The sequence below is a fragment of the Archocentrus centrarchus genome, chromosome 16 (assembly GCF_007364275.1).
Source record: "Archocentrus centrarchus isolate MPI-CPG fArcCen1 chromosome 16, fArcCen1, whole genome shotgun sequence".
NCBI classification, from domain to species: Eukaryota; Metazoa; Chordata; class Actinopteri; order Cichliformes; family Cichlidae; genus Archocentrus; species Archocentrus centrarchus.
This window is the reverse complement of record NC_044361.1, coordinates 22555655-22580030: the sequence shown is the minus strand read 5'-3', so window position 1 is coordinate 22580030 and position 24376 is coordinate 22555655. Positions and strand designations below refer to the sequence as shown.

Sequence of the window (24376 nt, the reverse complement as noted above, 5' to 3'; positions counted from 1 at the left end):
AGCGTGAGGCTTTAACTTTGATGCCTTCAGAGAGAGGGAGAGGATGGACTAGAGGACATGAGAGGGAGAGATGGACATAAACACAGGCGCCTGTCGGTGGGTCATCTGCAGAAATCTTTAAACCGTATATAAGGATATACAGTTTGTGAATAAAATATATTCCCTCTTCCTTGTCGATGCGCACAACAAGATTTTAAGAAAAGCTGAAAGAATGGGAAAAGTGCGTGTGGTGGGGGGACTTCAATTCGGAGTTACTCAAGCAGAGCATGCCCTGAAGTGATCCCCGTCTATCCCAGACCCACACGGACACGGACTGCATATTATAGTCTACAGCAGACAGAAATCCGGTCCGGTGCAACCCTCTAGGAGAGAAGCAGGCACACACTCATACACAAACAGATCGTGGGGGTGAGGAGGGGGAGAAAAGGAGAGAGTGCAAGTGTGTGTGTGTTTCTGAGAAAGAATCTGAGTCACTTCCACCTGCCTGCGCTGGAGAACGATAATAACAACTAGCACTGCTCTGGATGGATTTACCGTCCCTCCCTCCAAGCACCGCGGAATTTCATTCACAAGACAGGTGACTGTAAACCACTCTGCCAATAAATACAGAGCAGAGGGGAGGAAGGAGGAGGGGGGCAGAAGGGTCAGATGTTTTCCCTTTCTTTCCTCTTGGAGGTGCGTGAAGAGAAGGCGCACCTGCGAGAGTGTCTGCTCCTCTCTTCTTTACTGAGAACTCAAACTGGGGTGCTGCTGTTGCTGTTTGGCTGAGGCTGCAAACACTTTATAGACTGGACCAGTGGACTGGGAAAAAGACGGGAAAGCGAGAGCGAGAGGAGGGGTGAGCGAGAGAGGGAGTGTGTGTGAAACAGAGACTGGATGGATCCCTCTCTTCCTCTGGCACTCTACAGGCGCTCATTCATTTATTTAAGCCTGGCCGACGACAGGATGCCAAACGCAGACTCCAGCATCAGAGCCCGGTCAGTAGACTACACAATTCTCATCTCTTAAACTGCCTCTCTGTCTTTCTCTCTCTTTTTTTTTCTTTCTTTTGCCTCTACTGTTTGCAGTATGCGTTCACGCATTTTCATACACACATCTAATAAGCAGGTACAGTCTAAATAAAGAGCAAATCTCCTCTCTTGTCTTTTTTTCTCGCGCAGGTAGAGAGTTCCCTACAGAGGACAGGAGGAGTGAGAGACCCTCCCTCGCACAGCTCCGACAGCGTTCCTACCTGCACAGCCTCTCAGCAGGACTTGACTTGGCGCCCATCGGACACAGCCGACACGCAGGACCAGCCTGGAAAAACCTTTATGGGTACCAAACCTCGCGAGGCCCCCGGGATGGCGTGCAGCGCGTGCTACTACCTGGTTATCAGCTCCACACACCTGAGAAATGGACACTTCAGGCGCGTCAAGGGAGTCTTCAGAGGACCGCTATGTCCACCCGCAAACAGTGATTCACCGGTAGGACAGCGTACAGACTCTGGCAGATTTCTCTAGAAATTTCGCTAGTTCAAGCGGAGTCGTTCACTTTTTCTTTCTGAGATAAGGAGATCAGGGGTTTCTAACGCATGTAAAGTTAAGTGATGTCATAGAAAGTTCCCTGCAAGTACAGTGAGATAAATGTGTGTTTATGGAAACTGTAGGAGGCAGAGAAAAACTCAAGCGCCCATCAGACCCAGTCATACTGTCACACAGTACTGAATAGGTGAATATTTTTTGCATGGGGTAATAATTTCAGTTTCTGAGCCGTAAAAGAGATTTTTTGATGGAGGACAGGAGATGTGAATATTTTAAGCAGAGAAGAATTTGTGTATCCAGCCATGAAGCTATTGTCCCTCCTTGCCCCCTTCTCCCTCTCATGGCTGTGGGAATTAAACGAATCAAATTACATTAGTTCTTTGAGGAGGAAATGAGTTGCCCCGACGAAAATAAGCCTAATTACCTGGGGAGTTTTTGTACGTGTTTGTATTTCTGTGTGCATGTGTGTGTGTGTGTGTGTGTAAGAAAGAGAGGGAGAGAGAGAGAGAGCGAGACCTGCCCAGGCTTGTAGAGTACAATTTTCTGACCTTTCCATGGTGCCCATGATTTCTTCTTCAAGATACTGGTATTCAATTGTAAACTGCCTTTCATTCTGTGTTTTTGAGGGGTTGTAGATGTTTGTGTGTACACTTGTATAGATAAAGAAATGCGTGTAGCAGAAAGAAATTAAAAAAAAAAAGAGTAAGAGAGCAGTGAAAACAAGGTATAAAGAGAAATGGCAGTAAATGTAAATATGTATGTGATATTGTAGACCGTGTGAATTAAGGTGCACTCTGTATCGCCATATCTAAGGGTGTGTGTAGCCTATGTTTTGCGTTTGTGTGTTGTACATCCAGGAGCTGCTCCAAGGGTCTCTGGTAATCACACATTATTCATGAGCTCTTAATGTGAGACGAGACAAACTGGCGGTGCTGATGACAAGTTTGATGAGAAAGGAGGAAAGGAGCAGCTGGTATGTGTGTATAAGTGTGTTTGTGCGAGTGTGTGTGTGTGTGTGTGTGTGTTCATACTGAAGTCATTACCAGTCTGTCATGTTCGGCCCGCGTTCACTGTGTGATGGGAATGAGCGAACAGTGTTGAGCAGACACAGTCAGACTGGCAGAGATGGTGCAATGAGTTGTATTCGCAAATATTCTTGCAAACTTTTAAACACACAGAAATGACTTGTCTGTGAGTCTGTCACACAGTTTAGACTCAGTATGCCCAGCACATGTCTCAGTTTCTACACATGAGAGCTTCTGTTATATTTGCCCCCTTATCTTCTTGCAAGATCATTAAACGCTGCCTTTTTAATGCTCCTGCAACAAGTTTAGCCTCCTTTCAGAAATCAGTATAATTCTCAAAGGAACTCTTACTTGAATTCATTTGAAGCTTAATGACTATTTTAGGCATGTCTATATTTTTATACTAATGAATGCATAGGCTCCCGGGCAGCCATTCATTTCCAAATTTGGCATGTTATGAAGATTCATTGAACTACTTGACACTTGTTTGGGATAAGTAACCCATTAGAGTGTACCATGTCTTAAAATGTTGTCAAACTTTCAAGATACTTTCAGCCCAGATGAGTTTCCATTTGCGAAAGGATACTAGTTTAGCACAGACCAAAATCTGCTAGTGGCCTTGTGTGTTAGCAGTGTCCTAAACTTAGCAATGAGATGATCAGTCATCTTTTTGTTTTAATCACCAGAAAGTAAGTCTAAAACTATTTAATCCCAAATTATATATTGGGTGCAAATGGCCTATAATGGACATGTTGTGTAAGGCACATATGTTGTCCGTTATTAGCCTTGATGTAAAGTTTTTGATGATTTAAAATAGATGGAAGCAAATTAGAGGTTTCCGGAACAGTTCTGGTGCAGTTTTACTTTCTTCAAAGTTGTATGGAGGAGAGGCAAAACTCTTAAGAGGTCAAAACTCCCGCAGTGGTGCAGGTGTAGTAAACAGAGCAACTTTGCTGCTTGAACGACACGTTTCAGCTCCCAGCCTTCATCAGGGTCATTATGATGAAGGCTTAAAGCTGAGACATATCACAGCTAAACAAATGGTGGCAAGGACTCAAGCTGTGGTTTCAAGGTAGCTGCTAAGTAATCAGTAATATACAGTACATGGCTGGACACATAGGCTGTGCTCTCATTTCTGCTATATTAAAAAGTAACATGATCACTCAGAGAGAACGTTTAAAGCAACTTGCACTTCTTTTCTCACCGGGCGCACCGTCGCTGAACGATAAAGAGAGAGAAGTGTGTCTTGTTCTCCAAGCGATTGCAAAGCAATATCGGAAACAGATTTATCACTAGGTGTTTAATAAGATGAAAAGTGGAAGTGAAAAGTCATTAAAAAGTACTTTGAAAGAATCGCACTCAAGCTGAGATGGGACAGATTTCCACATTTAAGAAATGAATATAGAATCCCAAAATTGAAAACCTAATACCCACATAACAAATTGATAAGTAATAAACAATGATCCTATTTGATTCTATTTTCAATATAACACTAACAAACTGTATATACAACAAATATAAGCCAATATGTTTGTAATATAATGATACTGGAATTTTTCACCTGCTGAAAATCAGAACAGTGAGCAATTTAGAAAATTGATATTAAAATAAAAACACAGAGATGCAGTCCTGGAAAAATTCACAAATGTTACTTGGTTTATACAATATATGGCTGATAAAAGCAAAAACAATGCCAAGACACTAAAACCAAAGTGCCTAAATTGAATCAAGGCATCGCCTTTTTATTATTCACACCTGTGATTTACCTGCTGTTACACAACGTAATGGCTCCAGTATAAAAGGCCTATGATTATAAAGAGTTGAACTGTCACAGGGAACCATCAAATCAGATCTGACACTGAAAATTAGGAGTCTCTACAGGCCATATTTCAAATCTGTAACCCTTCAAATATCATCAAAAAGAAGAAATCCCATCAAAGAAAACCATTCAAGCAAAAAACATGAGCAGCAGCTGCTCTGAAGATTCCCTTTCACCCGTAGTATACTGTAGATTCAAGCGTTCCTGACAAAAAAAAAAAGAAGAAAAGAGGAAAAAAAAAACACTGAATCCATAGCAGCTTACAGGCTTAACTGTATCTGACCTCCATGTGAGCAGACAGAGACAAGTAAAAATAGAAGTTTGAATTTTGCTGAATATATTTTACACACTCCAAGCTGTGTTTTTCGGGTGTTATTCATGGTACGAAGAACATCATTTACCTGCAAGGCCATGTCCAAACTAATGAACATAAATCTACATGTGGAAAGTTATCAGAGCTGCAAAATGCTGGCCAAGCAGGTTTAGAAGGTCACAAAAAAAAAAAAAAAAAAAATATATATATATATATATATATATATATATATATATATATATATATATATAGATTTGATTTCAGATTTATCCATATTAGTTTAGACAAGGCTCAAACCTGTCAGCATGATACAAAATCAGTGCTTGTGGTCAAGGGGTTCAAATGTGACTGCCTGTGTTAGGTGAAAGTTAGACCTTCAGCCAGGAGCCAGGGAATTTAACACATCTCTTCAAGGTGGTTAAACATGCTGAGCAGCATCTTTTGCTCCCATCCATCCCATTGTAGGGAGTGCCACGCCAGCCAGAACAGCAGCTGCTCTTTGATTTAGCTCAGATCAGTGGACTACAAAGGATTTTACGGCTGGGATTTGTCAGGGGTAACTTCTCGTGTCTTCACTTTGATAAGGCGGCATTAAGAAAACACTGGGTGCCAATCAATGGACACACTGCCCCCTTATTTCACAGGAAAGAAAAAAAACATCATGTTTGTTAAAATTACTGTTTTGTTGCCTAGTTAGTGTCCCTACAGTGTGCCTTGGTAGGTCTAGATTTGGATTTTATTCATTACTACTTTATTGCTACCAATTAGTCACTGTGATAGATCCCCTTGGACGTTTCTAACTTTCGGATCCTGTGTGTATATTATTGCTTAATCATCACTGATGAGTCACTCTTAAAACTCTTACTAACACCTCAAAGTTTTGGGGGCTTTTTTTTGTTTTTAGCATCAGCACTGAGGGGAGGACAGTAGGGGCGAAAAGATGTGTGCTTTGTGTGTGTGTGTGTGTGCATACTTACTGTTCATCCACTGAAGACCACTTTGATGTATATTTCACTGCCGTTGCAGGAAACAGATCACTGGCTATCCAGCACTGTGTCAAAGTGAGTGCCAATGCGGCAGGATGTGTGTGTGTGTGTGTGTGTGTGTGTGTGTGTGTGTGTGTGTGTGTGTGTGTGTGTGTGTTGATGTGGATGTGACTCCACGTTTGCTTCCTCCTGTTTTCATTGATTCCACAGGGAGCTGAACAGTGTTTATGTAAATGAGGTGGCATTTAAACGTATGCCCTGAACAATTACCTTGAAACAACTGTTGAGCTGCACAAAAACAGTGCCATGTTCAGAGCGAGCCAAATAGTTAGCTTTAAATATTAAGCCATCATGAGGGGACAGAGGTGAGACGAGCCAGCCGGTTTGCTATTTGGCTTGCTAGTTTGCTCAGGGATGTTAATGCATTGCACAGGAATCTAACCCAGGCACCTTTAATGATGATCATAATAGTAAGCGATCCAGGCTCAGTGTTAAAGTACTCTGAAGAGAGGATCAAGGTGGTAATTGTGGTTCAGCAAATGTCTGAAAGAAAAAGAGCTAAATATTAGTTTGAGTTGAAAAAAAAAAACGTTTGTGAGAGAAGATCAAAAGCAGCTGTTGACTTGTTATATTGTCACAGCTTTGGAGTCAAGGCTCTCAGTGCTGCAGTCGCTCACATAAAGTCTAATGTTATTGCACACATACACATACGCATGCACCAAGTCAGCCATTAAGTGGTACTAGAGCAGTTTGAGAGTGAGCAGGTGAGTGCTGCTGAATGCTAAAGTTCTGTATGACTGGACCATTTCTGCTGACCACTGCAAAGTGCTCCCACTGATCACCGCTAATGTCCTCCATCACAGTTTACGCTCAACACTCTGGAGAGAGTGTGTGTGCAAGTGTGTGTTGGGGAGAAAGGTGGATAATTGGGACAGATGGGTGAGATAGGATGAAAAGAAGGAGGAGAGGGACCAGGAGAAAGAGACAGTTGGCATCGATTTTAACACTCTCTCAAGCCTTTATTGACATTTCATTTAGCTAATGAATTCATTAGTGCTTCATAGCATAATAACCTCTACTTGATAACCAGGATGATTCCCCAGAGGAAAAGTGCTGCATATACTCTGCTGCTTCACTATTTTCTGGCTTTTCCAGACTGCTTCTCAGGCTTTCTTCATTTTTTCCCCGCTCTAGCTTAGCTTCTTTTTCTTCTACCAAGCAAGTTTCTTCCCTGTTTGTTTGTGATGCATTGTGTAACTTGTAAATGAACCCAGTGTCTGAGGTGACATAACCTGCCAGTCTCTTAACAATAGTGCAGCGTGCCCTCAGGAATGGAAAAATGAAGGAGATGCAAGATGTTAAAGCACACTCAGCCTCTACTTATCTATAGGTGCCTTTGAGCTTCTACTCCTATGTGTCACCAGCTTTGTGGTGCATGTTCATCGGAGATGGAGATGATCTTTATTTATTTTACTGACAACTGATTCATTCTTTGTTTGTGTCTCTTTGACTTGCTACCCACTGACAACACAAGCGCGCGGGCACACTCAGACACACACAAAACCTTGACTTGTGTGAATTCAACGACCATTTGAACTTACACAAAAAGTATTTTTCAATCGCAAAGCATTTGGTGTTTCACCCATGAGAACACGTATTTGTACACATTTACAACCTTCCATTTGGACTGAAAGTTCTACCTGACTTCTTTCTGAATTGGAAGATTCTCTTAATTCCTGTTTGGGACCAATATCTGTGGCTTTGAGGGCATAACTGCAAAGATGCCTGCAGGGCTGATTTAACCTGCATGGTCTTTATGTGGGAGTGCGTGAGCCTGTCCAGAGGGCAAAGAATAGGAAAGTATTTTATAATCGTTATGGTAAAAGAAAAGCAAATGAGACAACAAAACACCTTTAAAGCTCAGATTCTGGCATTTAAATGCATGTTGCAGGAAAGACAAAAGTTATGTAGACTCATACGTGCCTGCACGCGGGCACAGCAGATGGTGAAGCTCTCATTTTGTATATTACCTGGGGACAGATGTTTGTCTGTGTGGTCATTAGTGATCACAGCTTCAGATAATCACCTGGAGACACACCAGCACATAAACACACACTCACGTACAATTAGTGAGTGTTTGATAATTACGGGATGTTTGATGAACCATCTGGAACACCAGCTCAGGCAGAAACTGAAAGACACGCTCAAAACAAAAATCATACACACAAATACCCAAATCATAGTTATCGAAAGTATATCATTGAGCAAGTCCTGAAAAAAAATATCTGGAATAAAAAAAAACATAATTTTCCTCTGCAGTATAAACTTTGCCCCCCGTCTTTTAAACTATAAAGTGCAGCTAGCTTTTGTCTTTCCCTCTACCCATTTCTCTAGCCAGTACCTTTGCTCTCAACCCCTTCTCCCTGACACACCTCTTATATCAATCTCCTATTGCTTTTCATCTCATCTCTGAAGCCCATTCATTTTTTAGCAGGTCAAAGGTTCAGCTGTTTAGGCCTTTGAATTGTGTCTGTGTGTGTGTGTGTGTGTGTGTGTGTGTGTGTGTGTGTGTGTGTGTGTGTGTGTGTGTGTGTGTGTGTGAGAGAGAGAGAGAGAGATGCTGTGTGTGTGTTTGTGTGCATATGTGTGTACAGTATGCCTGTATGGGAGTGTGTGGGTGACGGGAGTAATATTGCAGTAGCAATATTGCTGAAAAATCCTTCAAGGAACGAAAGAGCAGAGAGGCTGTGCTTTATTTGATGGTTGCTGTCTCTGTTCTTCAATAACCTCCATTTTACTCTTCTGCCTTTTATTCTGCCACTCTACCTGGATTCATTCGTTCATATAGGAGCTGTAGCTGTAACACTTACCACAGGCTGCATATTTGCATGTACACTGCATTACACAAATTTGCACCTGTGCTCTTGATTACCTGCGTGCGTTTTGGCTGCTGACACGGAGGCCAGGGTTAAGAGCAGCTCAGACAAATTAATTATCTCTCCTCTGAAGAAGAGATGACTCACTGAAAGAGAGGCTGTGAACCAGCACCTCCTAGCTGAGCAGAAGCCCTGGAATTTCTCCCAGCTTAACAAGGACCAAGGGGCTCCTTCTGAATAAAGAAACTTGGATTTCTTTCACAGCTTGATCTTCACATCATATTTTTTCCCCCACTTTTCATGTGCATAAGGATGATTTATAAAAATAACTACGACTGAAAGAAATTGAGCAGGCACTTTGCATTTAAAGATCAAAGTGGCAGAGAAATTTTAATACATATGAACAAGTTTTACTTCCCTGAATTCGTTGACATAAGATCAAGGCTTTCATGTTTTGCTTTGCTGTGCCTTGAACAGAATAGGCTCTTATGGTGCACATCGATCTATGTGACTATACTGTGTGCTGTTGGTACCCTGAAATATGAAAAAATTGTAACAAGACAGTTAAAGGTTTGTCTATTGTCTAGAAAATGGGGATGTAGTATCCTTTATTATTATGATGGAATATGATGGTGCTTGAAATGCATTTAGAAATTCATACCTTTCTCCTCTGACTTCTAGCAGACAAAAGAAGAGAGAAAAGTTAAAGTTGGGATCAAGGATTCAGAAAGATGAAAAGGGCATACTTGAGCTATTACCTTTATTTTAAAATCTCTGTGAACCTGGAAAAATCATACTAAAAAAATCAGTACTAGCAGGGCAAAAAATGCATGTAGTATTATCATAACATCGTGTGAATCCCCATGTGTGTTCATTCTGGTGTGCTCTCATGTTTAATGTATTACAGCAGATAGGACCTACTAGGACATTCTGATAGTGCAGAGTCGGTCATGCATCAGTAACAGTGCATCGAATTATATCAGACTTACCTCCACCAGCAGCGCGAGCCATGATGCAGACACTAATAATTCATGCCGTTTGCTTCAACCGGTCTTCATATCAGCCGTGATGGAGAAAACAACCCACCACAATTATCATGAGCAGCAGCATTCCTGCATTTAGCAGATTGGAGATGCCAGGCGCTCAGCTTAGCATTGTGCAGAAATGCCCTGGCTGTGTGCTGCCAGGATGGCAGGATCACACTGGTCTGCGAGCAGCCTCCAGCTACCCGACACCAGGCCTTGGCTGACGGCTTTATGGGCAGCGTGCCTGTTTCCTCTGTCTGATTGTGCATGTATGCTTGGCATGTTTGCGTTTCTGCATTTTTGAACGAGCCGGCTACGGGGGCTTTCTTACCCTTGCTGTGAGGTATATTCTTACCCTGTAGGACTGGATTAGTCTCAACAGTGAATGGGAAGACATGGAAACAGCAGGAGGGGAGGTGAATGGAGAGGGGAGGAGAGGAGATGAAGGGAAACCCTACAACGATGAGAAGAAATATATTGGTGTATTGCGTGCGTGTGAGTGCGTGTGCGCCTGCATGCCATGGTTGCTCATCAATTTCCCTAAGATTTCTCTGCCATATAACCCAGAGGCAAAATGTAAACTCAAACTCTGTAAGATCTTTTTCTCTCTGCTTGTTTTTTTGTCTTCCTTCTCTTTCACTCGCTTCTCTCCACTTACTGTAACTATGCATTTTTTACATGATTGTTTCAACTGAATGCAAAATGTGTTTGTCATCGAGTAAAGGGCAACGCATGTACTGTGCAGTCCATGGGATTTAGAAGATATTGTCTTTAATCTCTGGGTATGCCAGTGTTGCAGCTGCTGAGTGCTATAGTCCTGTACAGTATAACCTTTATAATTCTGTAGCCCCACCTCAAATTAACTTGCTTCTTTCAGGTAAGACAGGTATGGGGGGAGTGTTAATGGTATGTGCCATGCACATCAGCGAGCAAACCAACATGTTTGAACTTAGTGTATTTGGCTGTATGTGGGTGTGTGTTTGTGTTTATGCCGACGAGTGTGAAAAATAGCAGCGTGTGATTTATGTAAATGAGTGTCATCGGCCGAGGAGGCGGCAGAATTCCCAGGCCTTATGAGTGGCTTAATGATTCATCAGCCTGGCTGAGGCAGGCATCAATAATGGATGACAGAGTGGGTCATGCAGGATTGCTCACCCCTTGATTAAAGTGCTCCACAGCTAAACGCCTCACTTCCTCCCTCTTCTCACCCTACCTTCTGCGGGGATAAATACAGAAATGTGCGGTACACATGCGCACACACACACACACACACACTGGCGCATGTGGTCACACACCCCTTCCTGAATCTCTTTCTGTACAGCTTAATGTCATCTCACCTCTCACATGCTTAATAAGCTCTCATCCCCTCCTCATCTCCACACTCTGTTTCTTTGGTCTTAATCCAATCATAGTGAGTAAAAGAGGAAGAGAAAGGGGATAGAGAGAGAGAGAACAAGAGCAGGGAAGGAGAAGATGGAAAGTGTAGGAGAAAAGAAGAGAAAGATACAAATTAGGGCTTTATGATTTATAGAGAAATGGAAACCTTCTCTCTGCAGATAAGACAGGAACATAAATGTTCTTTCTTTACCCTCAACACACAGAGTGGAAGGAGCCATTCTGCCTCTGTCTCTCGCTGTAAGCTCTTTGTGGGTGTGACAGGACAAATCTCTGTCTATTAGGGGACATAAACCTCTAAACCCTGAGCTACATGGCCATACATACTAATGCAGCCATACTGGGGGCTCGATATAAGTTAGGAATGATAGCCAGGACACCCAGAGAAAGAAATAGATGTGGAGAGCAGGATGTTGAAAGCAGAGAGAGTCCTGGCGGGATTTCAATCCTGGCTAGCATCGGGTCTTAACTGCCCCAAAATCATACAGCACAGCAAAACCAGCTTTCAAAAAGTTGGACTGTTGTGCATGACAGAGCAATTCACTCAGCTGGCGTGTAAGTCCCCAGACTGTCTCCAATTTCAGCCTGTGATCTGTAGTATTTCTAGCCATCCATGCACTCCTACTGTAATGTGCCACAGAAAAGATCACTCACTTATTGGACACACTTGCGTTATCCTCTGATGGCACAAATGAGCCACAAAAAAAGCAAACACGCACACATACATAGAAATGTTCACCTACACCAAAAAAAGAAGGAAAAAAAAAAAAACTCCAAAAGAATCTGCAATCATAACGTCTGAAAGAGCAATCATTCCTCAATTCACCGACATCAGCAACTCATTTCTCACACGTACTCGCCACTCATCTGCGAGTTTCTGACTTGGCGAGATTTACTCGAGCATTAAGAGTAGTATGTAATCTTCGATCATATTAATCCTCTTCTTTAAATCTGTCGCTTCCCAAACTGATTACCTTCATCTTCTTAACTTGTCTTTCACTCTAATCTGTATCATCGCACTCTGACAGATTACAGCTCTGGTTTGATCCCTTTAACAGATCCTCCTCAATCTCCTTTGAAGCAGTCAGTCAGCTGCCTTGCCTGGACAGACAGGAGTGTGATTGACAGCGCATGAGTACAAAGAGTGTGTGTTCTAAGTTTGTGCGTGTAATAACTTAACAGTGCTGTGTATTCATTTATCCATGCAGGATTTTCAATTGTGTCTGTAATTTAAATGTCAAGAGTGTATGGTCCATATAATTCCACTTTTTTTTCTGCCAGCTGGGAGAAAAAAAACGCATTTAATATTGGAGGTGACATTTAGCGAGAGAGGAGAAAAGCCTAATAAGCACACAGATTGAAAGACATAGCTGACAACTGTTTTTAGTGTAGAAAGGATAAAAAAAAAAACGATAAGGGAGAAAAAACTGGAGGAATACAAAATATGAACAACTGAAAGAAATGAGAGGTGGAGCAATCGGAGGGAAATAGTGAAAGAATAAGAGATCATCAGATCTCACCAGTCTGTCCTTCTAAAGCTCTTCACATCCCATTCTTAATCCATAGGGTTTACTATGATGTCGGCCCACCCTTTGCAGCTATAATAGCTTCAACACTTCAGGGAAGGTTTTCCACAAGGTTTAGGAGTGTGTTTATGGAAATTTTTGACCATTCTTTCAGAAGCACATTTGTGAGGTCAGACACTGATGTTGGATGAGAAGGTCTGGCTCACAGTCTTTGCTCTAATTCATCCCAGGCTGAGGTCAGGCCTCTGTGCAGACCAGTCAAGTTCTTCCACACAAAACTCGCTCATGCCTTTATGAACCTTAGCGTAAAGTTGTACGAAATGTCTTGGTATGCTGAACCATTAAGAGCTCCTTTCACTGGAACTAAGGGGTCGAGCCCAACTCCTGAAAAACAACCCCACACCATAACCCCCCCTCCCCCTCCTCCTTGGATGCAGATGCTCAGCCATGGAAACCCATTCCACGAAGCTCTCTACGCACTGTTCTTGAGCTACTCTGAAGGCCCCATGAACTTTGGAGGTCTGTAGTGACTGACTCTGCAGAAAGTTGGCAAACTCTGTGCACAATGTGCCTCAGCATCTGCTGACCCCACACTGTTATTTTAAGTGGCCTACCACCTCATGGCTGAGTTGCTCTCGTTCTCAATCGCTTCCACTTTGTTATAATACCACTAACAGTTGACTGTGGAATATTTAGTAGTGAGTAAATTTCACGACTGGACTTGTTGCACAGCTGGCATCCTATCATGGTACCACGCTGGAATTCACTGAGCTCCTGAGAGCGACCCATTCTTTCACAAATGCTTGCAGAAGCAATCTGCATGCCTAGGTGCTTGATTTTATACACCTGTGGCCATGGAAGTGATTGGAACACCTGAATTCAATGATTTGGATGGGTGAGTGAATACTCTGGGGAATATAATGTATCATTTTCACCCATCAAAGCCGCTTTGGAGAGAAAAACAAGAGTCGACAAAAGCAGGCTGCACACAAAGCGTTGACACTATACACATTTAGAAACTGGAGAGACGATGGGTAAAGTTCAGCTCACCCACCATTGTTCTTGCCATCCTTTGTCTCCCTGTAATTGGTATATGATTTTCGCCTTGGGGATAAGCGGAAGAAAATAGAGGTTTGGATGGATGTGCAGTGAAAGAACAGGAAGGGAATCTTTGTGTTTTTACAGAAACAAATTCAAGTCCTTGAAGAGCACAGTGAGCAAGTGAGCAGTAGGATCATAAAAAATACATTCAAAAGCTTCAGAGGAGACCACAGTTTGTAGAACACCTGAGTATTTGAGGAATTTACATACAGGCATTCATGCTTTTGTGTTTGTGCCTTGATCCCACACAAAAACAAATTGTATCCACAAAAAATCCTGGAAAGCACCTACGGGTTTGTTCAAGTGGTGAAAATGTCTTAAGATGTCCCCTGCTTTTTGTTTCTGTAAGCTATGCTCTGTCTGGGTGAATCGGTTTAACTCACACCGCACAAGCCAGTAGCTAAGTTCACGCTGCATTCAGGATGGCATGAACACAGAGAGATTGAGAGAGGAGGTTGGCGATGTTGAGAGGTGGACAGATTTTAAATGTGGGCACAGAATAGGATTGATCAATGGTATAGCGCATGAATAACTCCGTGAAAACAAGGTAGCCCTGTTGAATAGGGAGGAGAAATAGAAAGAGACAGAGGGGATGAGGGCAGGGAGGGGTGGACACATCAGCAGTGGGGCTTTTTGGCCTTGCATTGTGATGGACTGGGAATTAAATTTTGATTGCTGAGTGATCGTTTGGTTGGGCCTTGTGACTAATCATAGCTTTATGACCTCAACAGGAGAGTGGTGCGATTTGTTGATATGCTACAGGCTCCCTACTGTAGCCCCACACAAAAGCAGTGAAGTATTTTGAGGCTTTTGAATACAGTTGTTTATTTTTTTCACTTTTATGTTTTGATGGTATTGCCTTAAAATCCATCAAGAGAACAGATTCTTACAGACATGTTTAGAGCAGTTTTTTTTGTTCTGTACAGCTGTAATGTTAGAAGAGAGTGAAAGCCACACGTTGACAGCCTGAAAGTATTTTGATAGTGACAAATTTTAGGCTTTTTAATGTACATTATGATTAAATTCTAACAAGCTTGAAGGTCAACATTTGGCATGACCATCACTATTCTTCAAGGTCTTAACTCTCATTGCCTGTCTCTCTTTAAGTTCTCTTCTAATTTCTTTGAGTAGTCTTCAGGAATAGTTCTCCAGGCTTCTTGGAGGACACTCAAAGCTCTTCTTTGGATGTTGACTGCCATTTGTTATGTTCTCTGTTAAAATGATCCCACACTGCTTCAATAATGTTGAGGTTTGGGCTCCGGGAGGCCAATCCATGACTGTTTTTGTGTTTTTCTATCCATTTATGCTTTTACTGAACTGGCAGTGTGTTTAGAATGAAGATGTCAATAACCAGATGCTTTCCAGATGGTATTGTATCAAAATCTGACAGTACTTTTCTGTGTTCATAATTCCATCAATTTTGACAAGAATACATCAGACTGTGCTGTCTTGGGTTTTTTTCATAGATTCAAATAAAGAAATGGCCTGCTAGTGACAAAGTGCCTAAAGATACAACTTAAACTTGGTTCTTTAAAAAGTTGTCTGTCATGTTAGAGTTAGGTGCATTTTTTGTGCTTGAATGAGTCATAGGTCAGTGTTAAGTGGCTTAACAAACACACAAACAAACAAACATTCTTCTGATGGACTGAAAATAAGTGAAAAAGCAGCCAATGTTCCAAGACCTTCAGAAAGCATGAAGAACTACTGCTCAAGAGCACTTTAAAAAATAACAAGAAAGGTTGGTTCCTTGGAAGCAAAATATAAAGAAATGAGGGGGCGGCTTAAAGCTTTTGCACAGTACTGTGCATTTACAGAGCAGAAGATGGTCATTCTTAAGGATTATGGTACAGCAAGTCAGTAATCCATATGTAAGGTCTTTAAAAAAAAAAAAAAAAAAAAAAGCTAGAAGTCATGTATGTTTCATCCAATGTGTAATTAAAACTGAAAATGTATCCTTTCCTTTTTTCATTTAAAGTCCTTAAAGAGAGCAGACAAGCATCTATCTATCTATCCTCTCGATAGATCGATAGATAGATAGACAGATAGATAGATAGATAGATCGATAGATCGATAGATAGATAGATAGATGGCTAATTGCCTGGAAGTCCTGAGTTCAAAATGGGATGCACCCTCAAAAGTTGTTGAGAATAGCAGAGCTAAGATCCTGTGGGATTTCCAGATACAGACAGACAAACTGGTGATGGCTAACCAACCTGACGTAGTGGTGGACAAGAAGAGGAAGAAAGCCATAGCAACAGATATAACAATACCAAGTGATGGCAACATCAAAACGAAGGAACACAAAAAGCCTGAGAAATACCAGGAGCTGAGAGAAGAGCTAGAGAGGATGTGGAAAGTGAAGGTAACAGGGGTCACTGTGGTAATAGAAACACTTGGGGCAGTGACACCCCCCCCCCCTCCTCTATATATATATATAGTGACAATTGAAGAGAAAAATCAGGTGTAACAAACAGATTAAGGACAGAATTCATTTTTTCTATCAAAAATAGCAACAAAGGCAGCAGGGGAAAATAATTAAATAAAATCTCCTTATTATTTACTTATTCAGTTTAGTTTGTGCATGCAGCTCAGCTAAAAGGTCAGAGAGATGTAACATTTTGTTATACTTCATGGTATTCACTGGTGATGTCATGGTGTAGAGGACTGTGCTTCAGATAGCAAAAAATTTACACAAAAAAACCCCAAAAAAACAATGAATCATGGCACAGCTGACAGAAGATCACTGCAATACAGTTTGTACTTTTATATGCTGTAATCTCACTTTCTGAATTATTTTAGCCTTTTTAGTTTCTCTTTCACAGAAGCTGCTGGTAGTTTAAAACTCACTGGTACTAAAACATCTGTCCATTTGGCTGTGAAAAAACCCTAATGACCATATGTATGGTCAGCACATCTGTGATTTTGGCTATGGTTATTCAATCTACTTGTTTTGGCCATACCTCTAACTGGCAGTAATGATCTGGAGTAAACAAAGATATGCAAACACACGTACAAAAAATATCAGACGGTTGCACACAGACAAAAACGCTATAAAGATAGGACGTAGATACAGATGGACATTCACACACACACACAATAAATGGAAAAATGGGTGGGTAGCACAGACCACAGAGGCCCATTAAAGGCAGTCAAAGGAGATGCATTGGGGCTGCAAATATCAGCTCATTAACACTCAGTTATCCTGCTTGGCATGCATGTTTGTGCACAAAAATGTCTGCGACTGAGCTCCACAGGTCATTACAGTAATGAGTAATTTAGGCTTCGGGTCAACAACTGTCACCGGCTACCGAAGAATGGCAAGAAATCACACTAAACTGCCAGGCACTTGTGCGAGTGTGAATGCGTCTGACAGAAATATGTCACAGGAGCACTTTAGATACAGGTGGAGAGCGAAAAGAGTGGCAAATAAATGTAAATGATTTGAGAGAGCAGGGCACGGCAGAAGGCAAACAAATTTGCTGAATTATTTTTAATTTCAATTCATTTTTTCTGTTCATTACCGTTGCTAAGTTAGGGTGATAATTATAGCGGAAGATAATTAAAGATTTAATTGGGCTTGATAAACGTTTTTTAAATTGTTTATTGAATTGTTCTCACAACGCAATAGTAACAATTGGAAGTTCTATAAATTCATATGTCTCTTTATCATAGTTTGCTTCTCACCGCAAACCTTCTTTTCTTCTCTTTATTTATTTATTTTACTACTGAAACACCCCTAAAACATATGAGAAGAGAACAGAGAATTCAGCCAGAAAGAGATCAGGGGTCAGGCTCCACACAGGCCATACACAAATTTATGCAAATTACAAACAGGTGCATCGGCTAATAATAAAGTGATCAGTCCTTTTATACTTAACAGGCACACAAAAAAGAAAATAAGAAAATAAGAAAATAAGCAGCACATTACTGAAAAAAATTCAAACATAGGAGCTAATAGTAAGATTGAGACATACAACAGACAGCATACAGAAGCAAAGAGGAATTAACAACCCTACACATGAATATATGGAGTTATAAAGAGAGAAACTGCTAATTGGCGTGTAATCTTGTATGCTCTGTGTCTGTACCAGTTCTGCAAATGTAATTTCTATAACAATACTTTCTTCAAAGTTGACCATATTCATGAAGTTTTTACCATAATTTTTTTTCTCCACCCCCTGCAGTAGAAGTTCTCTTCAGTGGAAGTTAATATATTTGAACAGAGAGAATCTGTTTCTATCGGTTGTGTTGCTACAAGGCTCGCTCTCTCTCGTCGTGGATTTATTATGCATGCATGAGTGTTGTTTCGCCCTATTTTTGAATTTCATACTGAACCAAGATTGCGATTAAAGCTTGTGTTGCAGTGCTGTTAACAATTATCACATCTGATCAGTTACATTCGAGCAGGTCTGAGCCAAAATACCTAATAATTTTGAGGAGGTGCAAAATTTGCACTCGTTTGCCAATACTGTGCAAGTGCTCTCCACTTGAATTTGTGTGTATTTGCATTATTTTTTAAACGCACTGGTGAATGCACAAAGAAAGAGAGAGGCAGAAGTTAAAGTAACGAAGTACATAAAATATTTCCAACTCTAATTCTTCAAAATTACAGAAATGCCATTACAACATTTTTATATAAGTATCTCTATGTTGTCTGTGTATATCTCATGCTATTATGTGATAAGTGTAGACATACTGTTTTTAATCTGGCCGCTTAACTTCTTCCATAAAATAAAACTGCGTTTCTTATCAGATTTAGCACACAGAGTGCCGACCTCAACAAATGCCAATACCCCGATCAAACATCATACTCGGTTATTAAAAAAATAATAACCATGTACAAGATCCAAACAACAAGGAGTAACATCAAATATCAACTTACAATAAAGCCTATTAGAACTCAGTAGCACACTCTCACAATCTGAAACAGCTGGCATTCTTTGCACTCCCTCTAAGCAGAGGCCCCATTAGGGAGTTTTCCTGCTAAAATGTCATTGCAGATTGGGGAAGGATAAAATCTGAGGTTCCCCCTTAGGGCCTGGGGCCCCAAGCAGTTGTGAATAGGCATGCCTGTTCACAAGACAGTGTGACTGTCTTCATCCCTTGATCCTCATCAAAAATGAATGCTCTTCCTTCACCCATGCTCCACCAGTTTTCATCAAAACTGCCCTGACAGTTTTTGCATAATCCTGGCAGTGAATTCATGACGTCCTTGAAGGAGGTCATGATCTCTCTGCATTCGTCTCACCCAAACAACCAGTTTCAGCAATACATACATTAGATTAAGGAAGCAAAATGCTCTCAAAATAATATCTTATTGCATTACTTTAACATAATATCAGTCCAAAATCCTGTAAGCCATCCTTCATGCTATCTCTAGGTTGAATGTAGCAATCCATGAGAATGTTGTTCAATATTTAATTACAACGTACAAAAAAAAGTGACCAGTGAATAGAAACAATTTAGCTCAAGGGCAGTAGGCAGTGAATGAGATTTTAATTCTTTATTATAATGCAGCTGATTCAATCATAACAAATTGTCATGTCAGTCATGCAGACTGCAAATTGTAAATGACTTCAGACTATTTCTCCCACTGTTTGCCACTCTGAGCATGAAATGAAAGCTTCAAGTAACGTGTTTTCAGTCAGTTTTCTTTGATTTTTCAGAATTCATTACCACACACACACCCACTTAAACTTGTTCTCTTGACTAAAAATATTTGATTACCCCACTGAAATTGGCTCAAGTGGCTTTTAAAGAGTCATATTTACGTTATAATGTATTATAGAGATACGCCAAATGCTTTATTATGACCCACTGAGTACATTTTGTATTTTTAAAGAGAACTAATTATTCTGCAAGCAGTTTCTTATTATTGCCTGGATGGTTTGCTGCTTTAATTCAGTTCAGTGAATGAACCATCTTACAGCTGCCTTTAGCCAGGAATATGAATATGAATTAATTACTTAAAAAAAAAAAAAACTGTTCTCATAATTACATACAGCTACCTATTTGTCCTTGACATGGTTCCACCTGAATTCAAATCAGTGTCAAGATGTAAGTAAAAGTTACATTATTACAGTGATAAGCATATTATCTAATGGTTCTTTTATTTTTGGTACTGTTCAGCAGTCTTGAAGGTCAACCCAGAGATGAAGAATTAAAACATATAGAGAGAGTTATGGTTATTTGAAAATCATCTCCACAAGTCTCAGAACAGAGAGTTCACAGCTAATGAGCATTTTTGATTTTACATACCATAGGAGTCATCAAAAAAGGGCAGCCTGAACTGTAATGATGGCAGTGCATCAGAAAAGGTGCTGCCACAGTTTAAATCCATAGAACTCCAAGATATTCCCGAAAGGATATTCATGTTTTGGAGCATTTTTCATGAATATATTGTATATCATTAGTTTCCAGTGCGCGCATTCTCAAATGCTGACAGACCACATCTGTAAAACACTTTAAGCGTGACCTGTTCATTTCCACAGCAACTCAAAGACATTAAACTGTGTGTCTGAAACTCTGGTCATGGTCCAAAATGACTCTTATTTGTGGCACAATTTCAGCTATGAAAAGAGATAAATTGGCACTTCTCCTACAAACTGTGGATAAGCGCAAAGGAAAAAAAAAAAAAAAAAAAGCATGGATGTTCACAGCCCTGCACAAACACTCACATGCATAATCATGTAAACAATCACTGTCCATTCAGGTCTGCAGAAACATCAATTGTGCTTATTCTGCAAACAGATTTATGCTAGTGAGGTAAATTGAGGTCTAGATTAATTTGGCAGTGGTATATCAGCTTGACAGACTGTGTGTGACTGTGCATGCATAAGTGCGTGCACAGGGGGGTAACTACGTAGATGTATTTCTGTAAGTGTATCCATAGTGGAAAGTTACAGTATATGAGAGCCGTACATTTAAATCAGTTGAAAGCCGGTGTGTTTGATTTCAGTATTTAGCAGAAAAATGAGCAGCCACTTGCCAAGATGCCTTCGAAATAAACAAATGGCCTCTGAGTTGGCCCACGCATGCCCGCACAAGCGTACGTTTCTGCTTTGATGCATTCACACCTTTCCTCGCGTCTTTCTATATATATTTCTCATTGTTAAAAGTAATTATCCTGACAGAACACAGAGAGGTGAGAAGAAAGGGTCTGGGAAAGGCACACAAAAATATACACAACCTCACATGTACACACATCCACTGACATTCACTTACAGAGTTCCTATGTAATCTTGCATAAGCCCTACAGATGACAAATTCGCAGCATTCGTTATCTCAATCTTATCACCCCAGCAGTACTCAAATGAACACTGCTCTAGGTGATTAGATCGTTTTCTTGCAGTGACTTAAGCCTGCAAGGCAGATCAATACTGCGCACTCTTGGAACGTCACAGGATCAATGTATATTAGTTACCTTTCTGTTGATTTTAGTATAGGAGAGTCCTGCCACCCTGTCCTTCAGTCTCCCCTCCCCTTCACCCACTCTAAATAACTTCCCGCATGGTCATAGGAAGGACAAGTTCTTTTCCAGGTTAATGTATGTGTGTAAAGTTACCTGGATGTAGCAAATAATGGTTAATGATGATTGTTACTGGCAATAATAATGCTGAGGCGCTTGTGCGGGTCTGCATGTGTGTTTATGAGGCAGGCAGGGGTTGTTTCTCCTCTTGCCTGCAATTCTTATCCTCACCTTCTTTTCCTCTCACCTCTGTTCCTGTGCGCAGGCATATTACTGAAACAAATTGGGGCCAATAGACTCTGTCACTGCATGACCCAGGACTCACCAAACAGAAAAAAAGAGGATGCCAGAAAGAGAAAAAGGCAAATAGAAGGGATGAAAGGGGATATAAAGTGAAAGAGAAGAAGAGTGATTTGAAGGAGGAGCATAAAAAGGCGGGGACAGAATAAGTGCTACATAAGAGAGGGAGAGAGATAGAAGATGGACAGAAGGAAGGAAAGAAGCAGAGAGAGAGAGAAAGAAGTGACAACCTCAAATTAAATTCCCATCATGTCAGTGTAGAACAGAATTCAATAGTGTTTATTGGCAGCCCCTAGCCTCAGGGAAATTACATTCTGAAGCAGAGCATGGCATGAATGCACACACACTCCTCAACACGCACACACAAGCAAGCATACACATCTATTGTACACAACACTGTGCATGTATTCAGACCATAAAAAAAAAAAAAAAAAAGCCCTCTGGCTGATGTGAGCATGCAGACAAGCGATTTACTCCCTCAGGTCCATGTGCCATTTGCATAGTGGTTGTGTATGTGTATCTCTATCCATGTGCTATTTACCTGCATGGCTATGTGTGTATTTGTCTGTACAAAAAGTCCAAGTTGTGGTTTTCAGATGCTTAGTTTTTTCATCCGTCTGTCAAACATTGGTTTCCTCGCAGAGAAATTCAGACAATTTGCCATTTTAGCACTTACACAAGTTTCTATTATAGCGGCTGTATTAAACGTGTCCCCAGGCTCAGGTTGCCATGAGCACAGGGCTTCAGTGGCTTTGTCCAACCTCCAGCAGTGGCAGCAAAGGCAACATACTTTAATGGGAAGCCGTTTAACAGTTTTATGCAGAGCACATGAGGAGGCTATTATTGCTGATTTCTCTGGGATGCAGATTTCCTTTAAATGGCTAACAATCTTCCATTCGCTTGATCCCCCTCCCCCACTCCTCCTGCTCTCTATCTCTACCTCGCTAACCCTTTATATCTCTGTCTGTTTATGCCTCCAGCTCGAGTCTTTCGCGTTTCTCTTTCCCAATCCCTCCAATGTGTTCACTCATTCTTTCCATCTCTTTCTCCAGGAATGCACAGAGAGGGCTTTGGGTTGCTCGGTGGAGGATCTGAAGGCTCTTTTCTACTGTGAGCTGTGTGACAAGCAGTACCTCAGACACCAGGAGTTTGACAACCACATCAACTCCTACGACCATGCACACAAACAGGTACATGAGATGCGTGCGCGCACACACTATGTAGGGGCACAAAAACTAACACACAAGCAGTCTTTTTGTTTTGTTTTGTTTTTCACCATATCTTCTTGTAGAGTTTGGGTGTGTTAGCATTATGTGTTTTGATGGAAAGCTGCTTTACATGTCCATGTCAGTCTCCCCACTGGGCACGGTTTCTCACCAGGTAACAGCAGGAGTCTAACAACCGCATCATTTCTTACAAGCACACATAGTGAGAAAGCGCACAAGCAAACATGTGCAGCCTATACACACACACACACACACACACACACACACACTCACACACACACCTAGCACTGCAATTATATTTTAGCTTTCCATTTGAACAGGCTGATATAAAACTAAATAGACTGCATTGATCCAACTTAGAATAATTGAAGCCATAGAACCTAAAGCAAATTCCCAAAGACTATTAAATAAAAAAGATAATAATAATTTAAAAAAATGAGTTTCTAGTATAAACACAGTAGAGTAATGATGGTATTGTAATTTCTACTAGACATACACAGTACATATGCACGTATTTTGGTACATCAGGGTATATGCTGTATGTTTGCAAATATTAAATGGATAATTAAACAAAAATTTTATTTTTTCTTCTGACATTATTAAAACCCAATTTGTGGAAGGTATGACTGCACAATGTGCGTTATGACTTTGCAAATTTGGCATAACCCACATAAGGAAATATTTTATATTTAATCTGTTATATGGATAAAGTGAAAAGTTATTCACAAATCCTTTTTTTTGTGTGTTATACTATTAAAGTGACATCATTATGACCTGATAGAGGTGTAAGGAAACTCATTATTAATACGTTTATCCACACAGCATGTGAAACCAGGCTAAAGTCCAGAATTTTCTTTTACTTTTTGTCCTTCCTAAAATTTCAAAACTTCTAAATTAACATGTAAAGAAAAAAAGAGGCTTCATTTCTCAATCATTATTTTCTATTTATTTTTAACGCAAAGATGTGAGACTGTGTCCATTCTTTGAAATATTGTGGTTCGGTAGCAATGCCAATAACTACTCACTTGTAGCACATTTTGTAAATCATTAAATTTTATGTTACATTCTGGTTAAACACGCAGCATTACCACCATAGGCTAAAGATGGAAAAGTCGCCAGCGTTACTAATGGGGCAAATTTCTCTTACTGGCCATGTGGCACAGCTGGGTTTTCCCCTCATAGCCGAGAGGTTAGTGTGATGCTTATTTGCATTATATGCTTCAGAAACCTTTCAATAAACTACATTTTTCAGACATAGTTTTGAGAGATATTTGCAGACAGTGAAGTTAAGATAAACATTGGAAAGTTAGGTTGTTCTTGATTGTGCCGTTGCTTGGCAGTTTGCATGCACAGCTGGATGCCTTTGGCTGGCTTTTATTGTGCTCTGTATGTCAGAAATATCAAAATATTCATAATAGAAGTAAAAGCACACTAATTTGGCAATTTGGAGTCCAATGTCTCTGTGAACCAAATTGGAAAAGTAATTTAGCCCAGCATTAAAAGCAAAGCAAATCTTTTAATAGAAAGGTGATAATGCAGTGTTTCATATCAGCGCTTCAAAAGGACTCCGGGAGTTTTCAGGAAACATAAACATAACAGCTGAGCTATTACTGCATGAAAAGCAAAGTGGCTATATTAAATAAATACAACATAGAAGTATTGTAGATGTACAGCAGACTTGTAAGCGCTAAATTTATGATACAAGAAAAGTTCTTTTTTCCTCTGGGCCAAATCTCAGAGCAGCTGATTTGTATGTATCTGGTACATAATAATGTTCTAAAATTCACTTTATTCCT

The 24376-nt window shown here is 40.6% G+C and overlaps 1 protein-coding gene across 1 annotated transcript in view; it reads left to right on the top strand.

The window, feature by feature from the left end:
• Positions 1-925: 925 nt before the first annotated feature.
• The window catches only part of LOC115794665 (G patch domain-containing protein 8), a 32263-nt gene continuing 8812 nt past the window's right edge, over positions 926-24376 (top strand). Inside the window, 3 exon segments of the mRNA XM_075074431.1 lie at positions 926-977; positions 1161-1463; positions 22407-22544. Of these exon segments, the coding sequence (XP_074930532.1) occupies positions 1311-1463; positions 22407-22544 (291 nt within the window). The 5' untranslated portion in view covers positions 926-977; positions 1161-1310.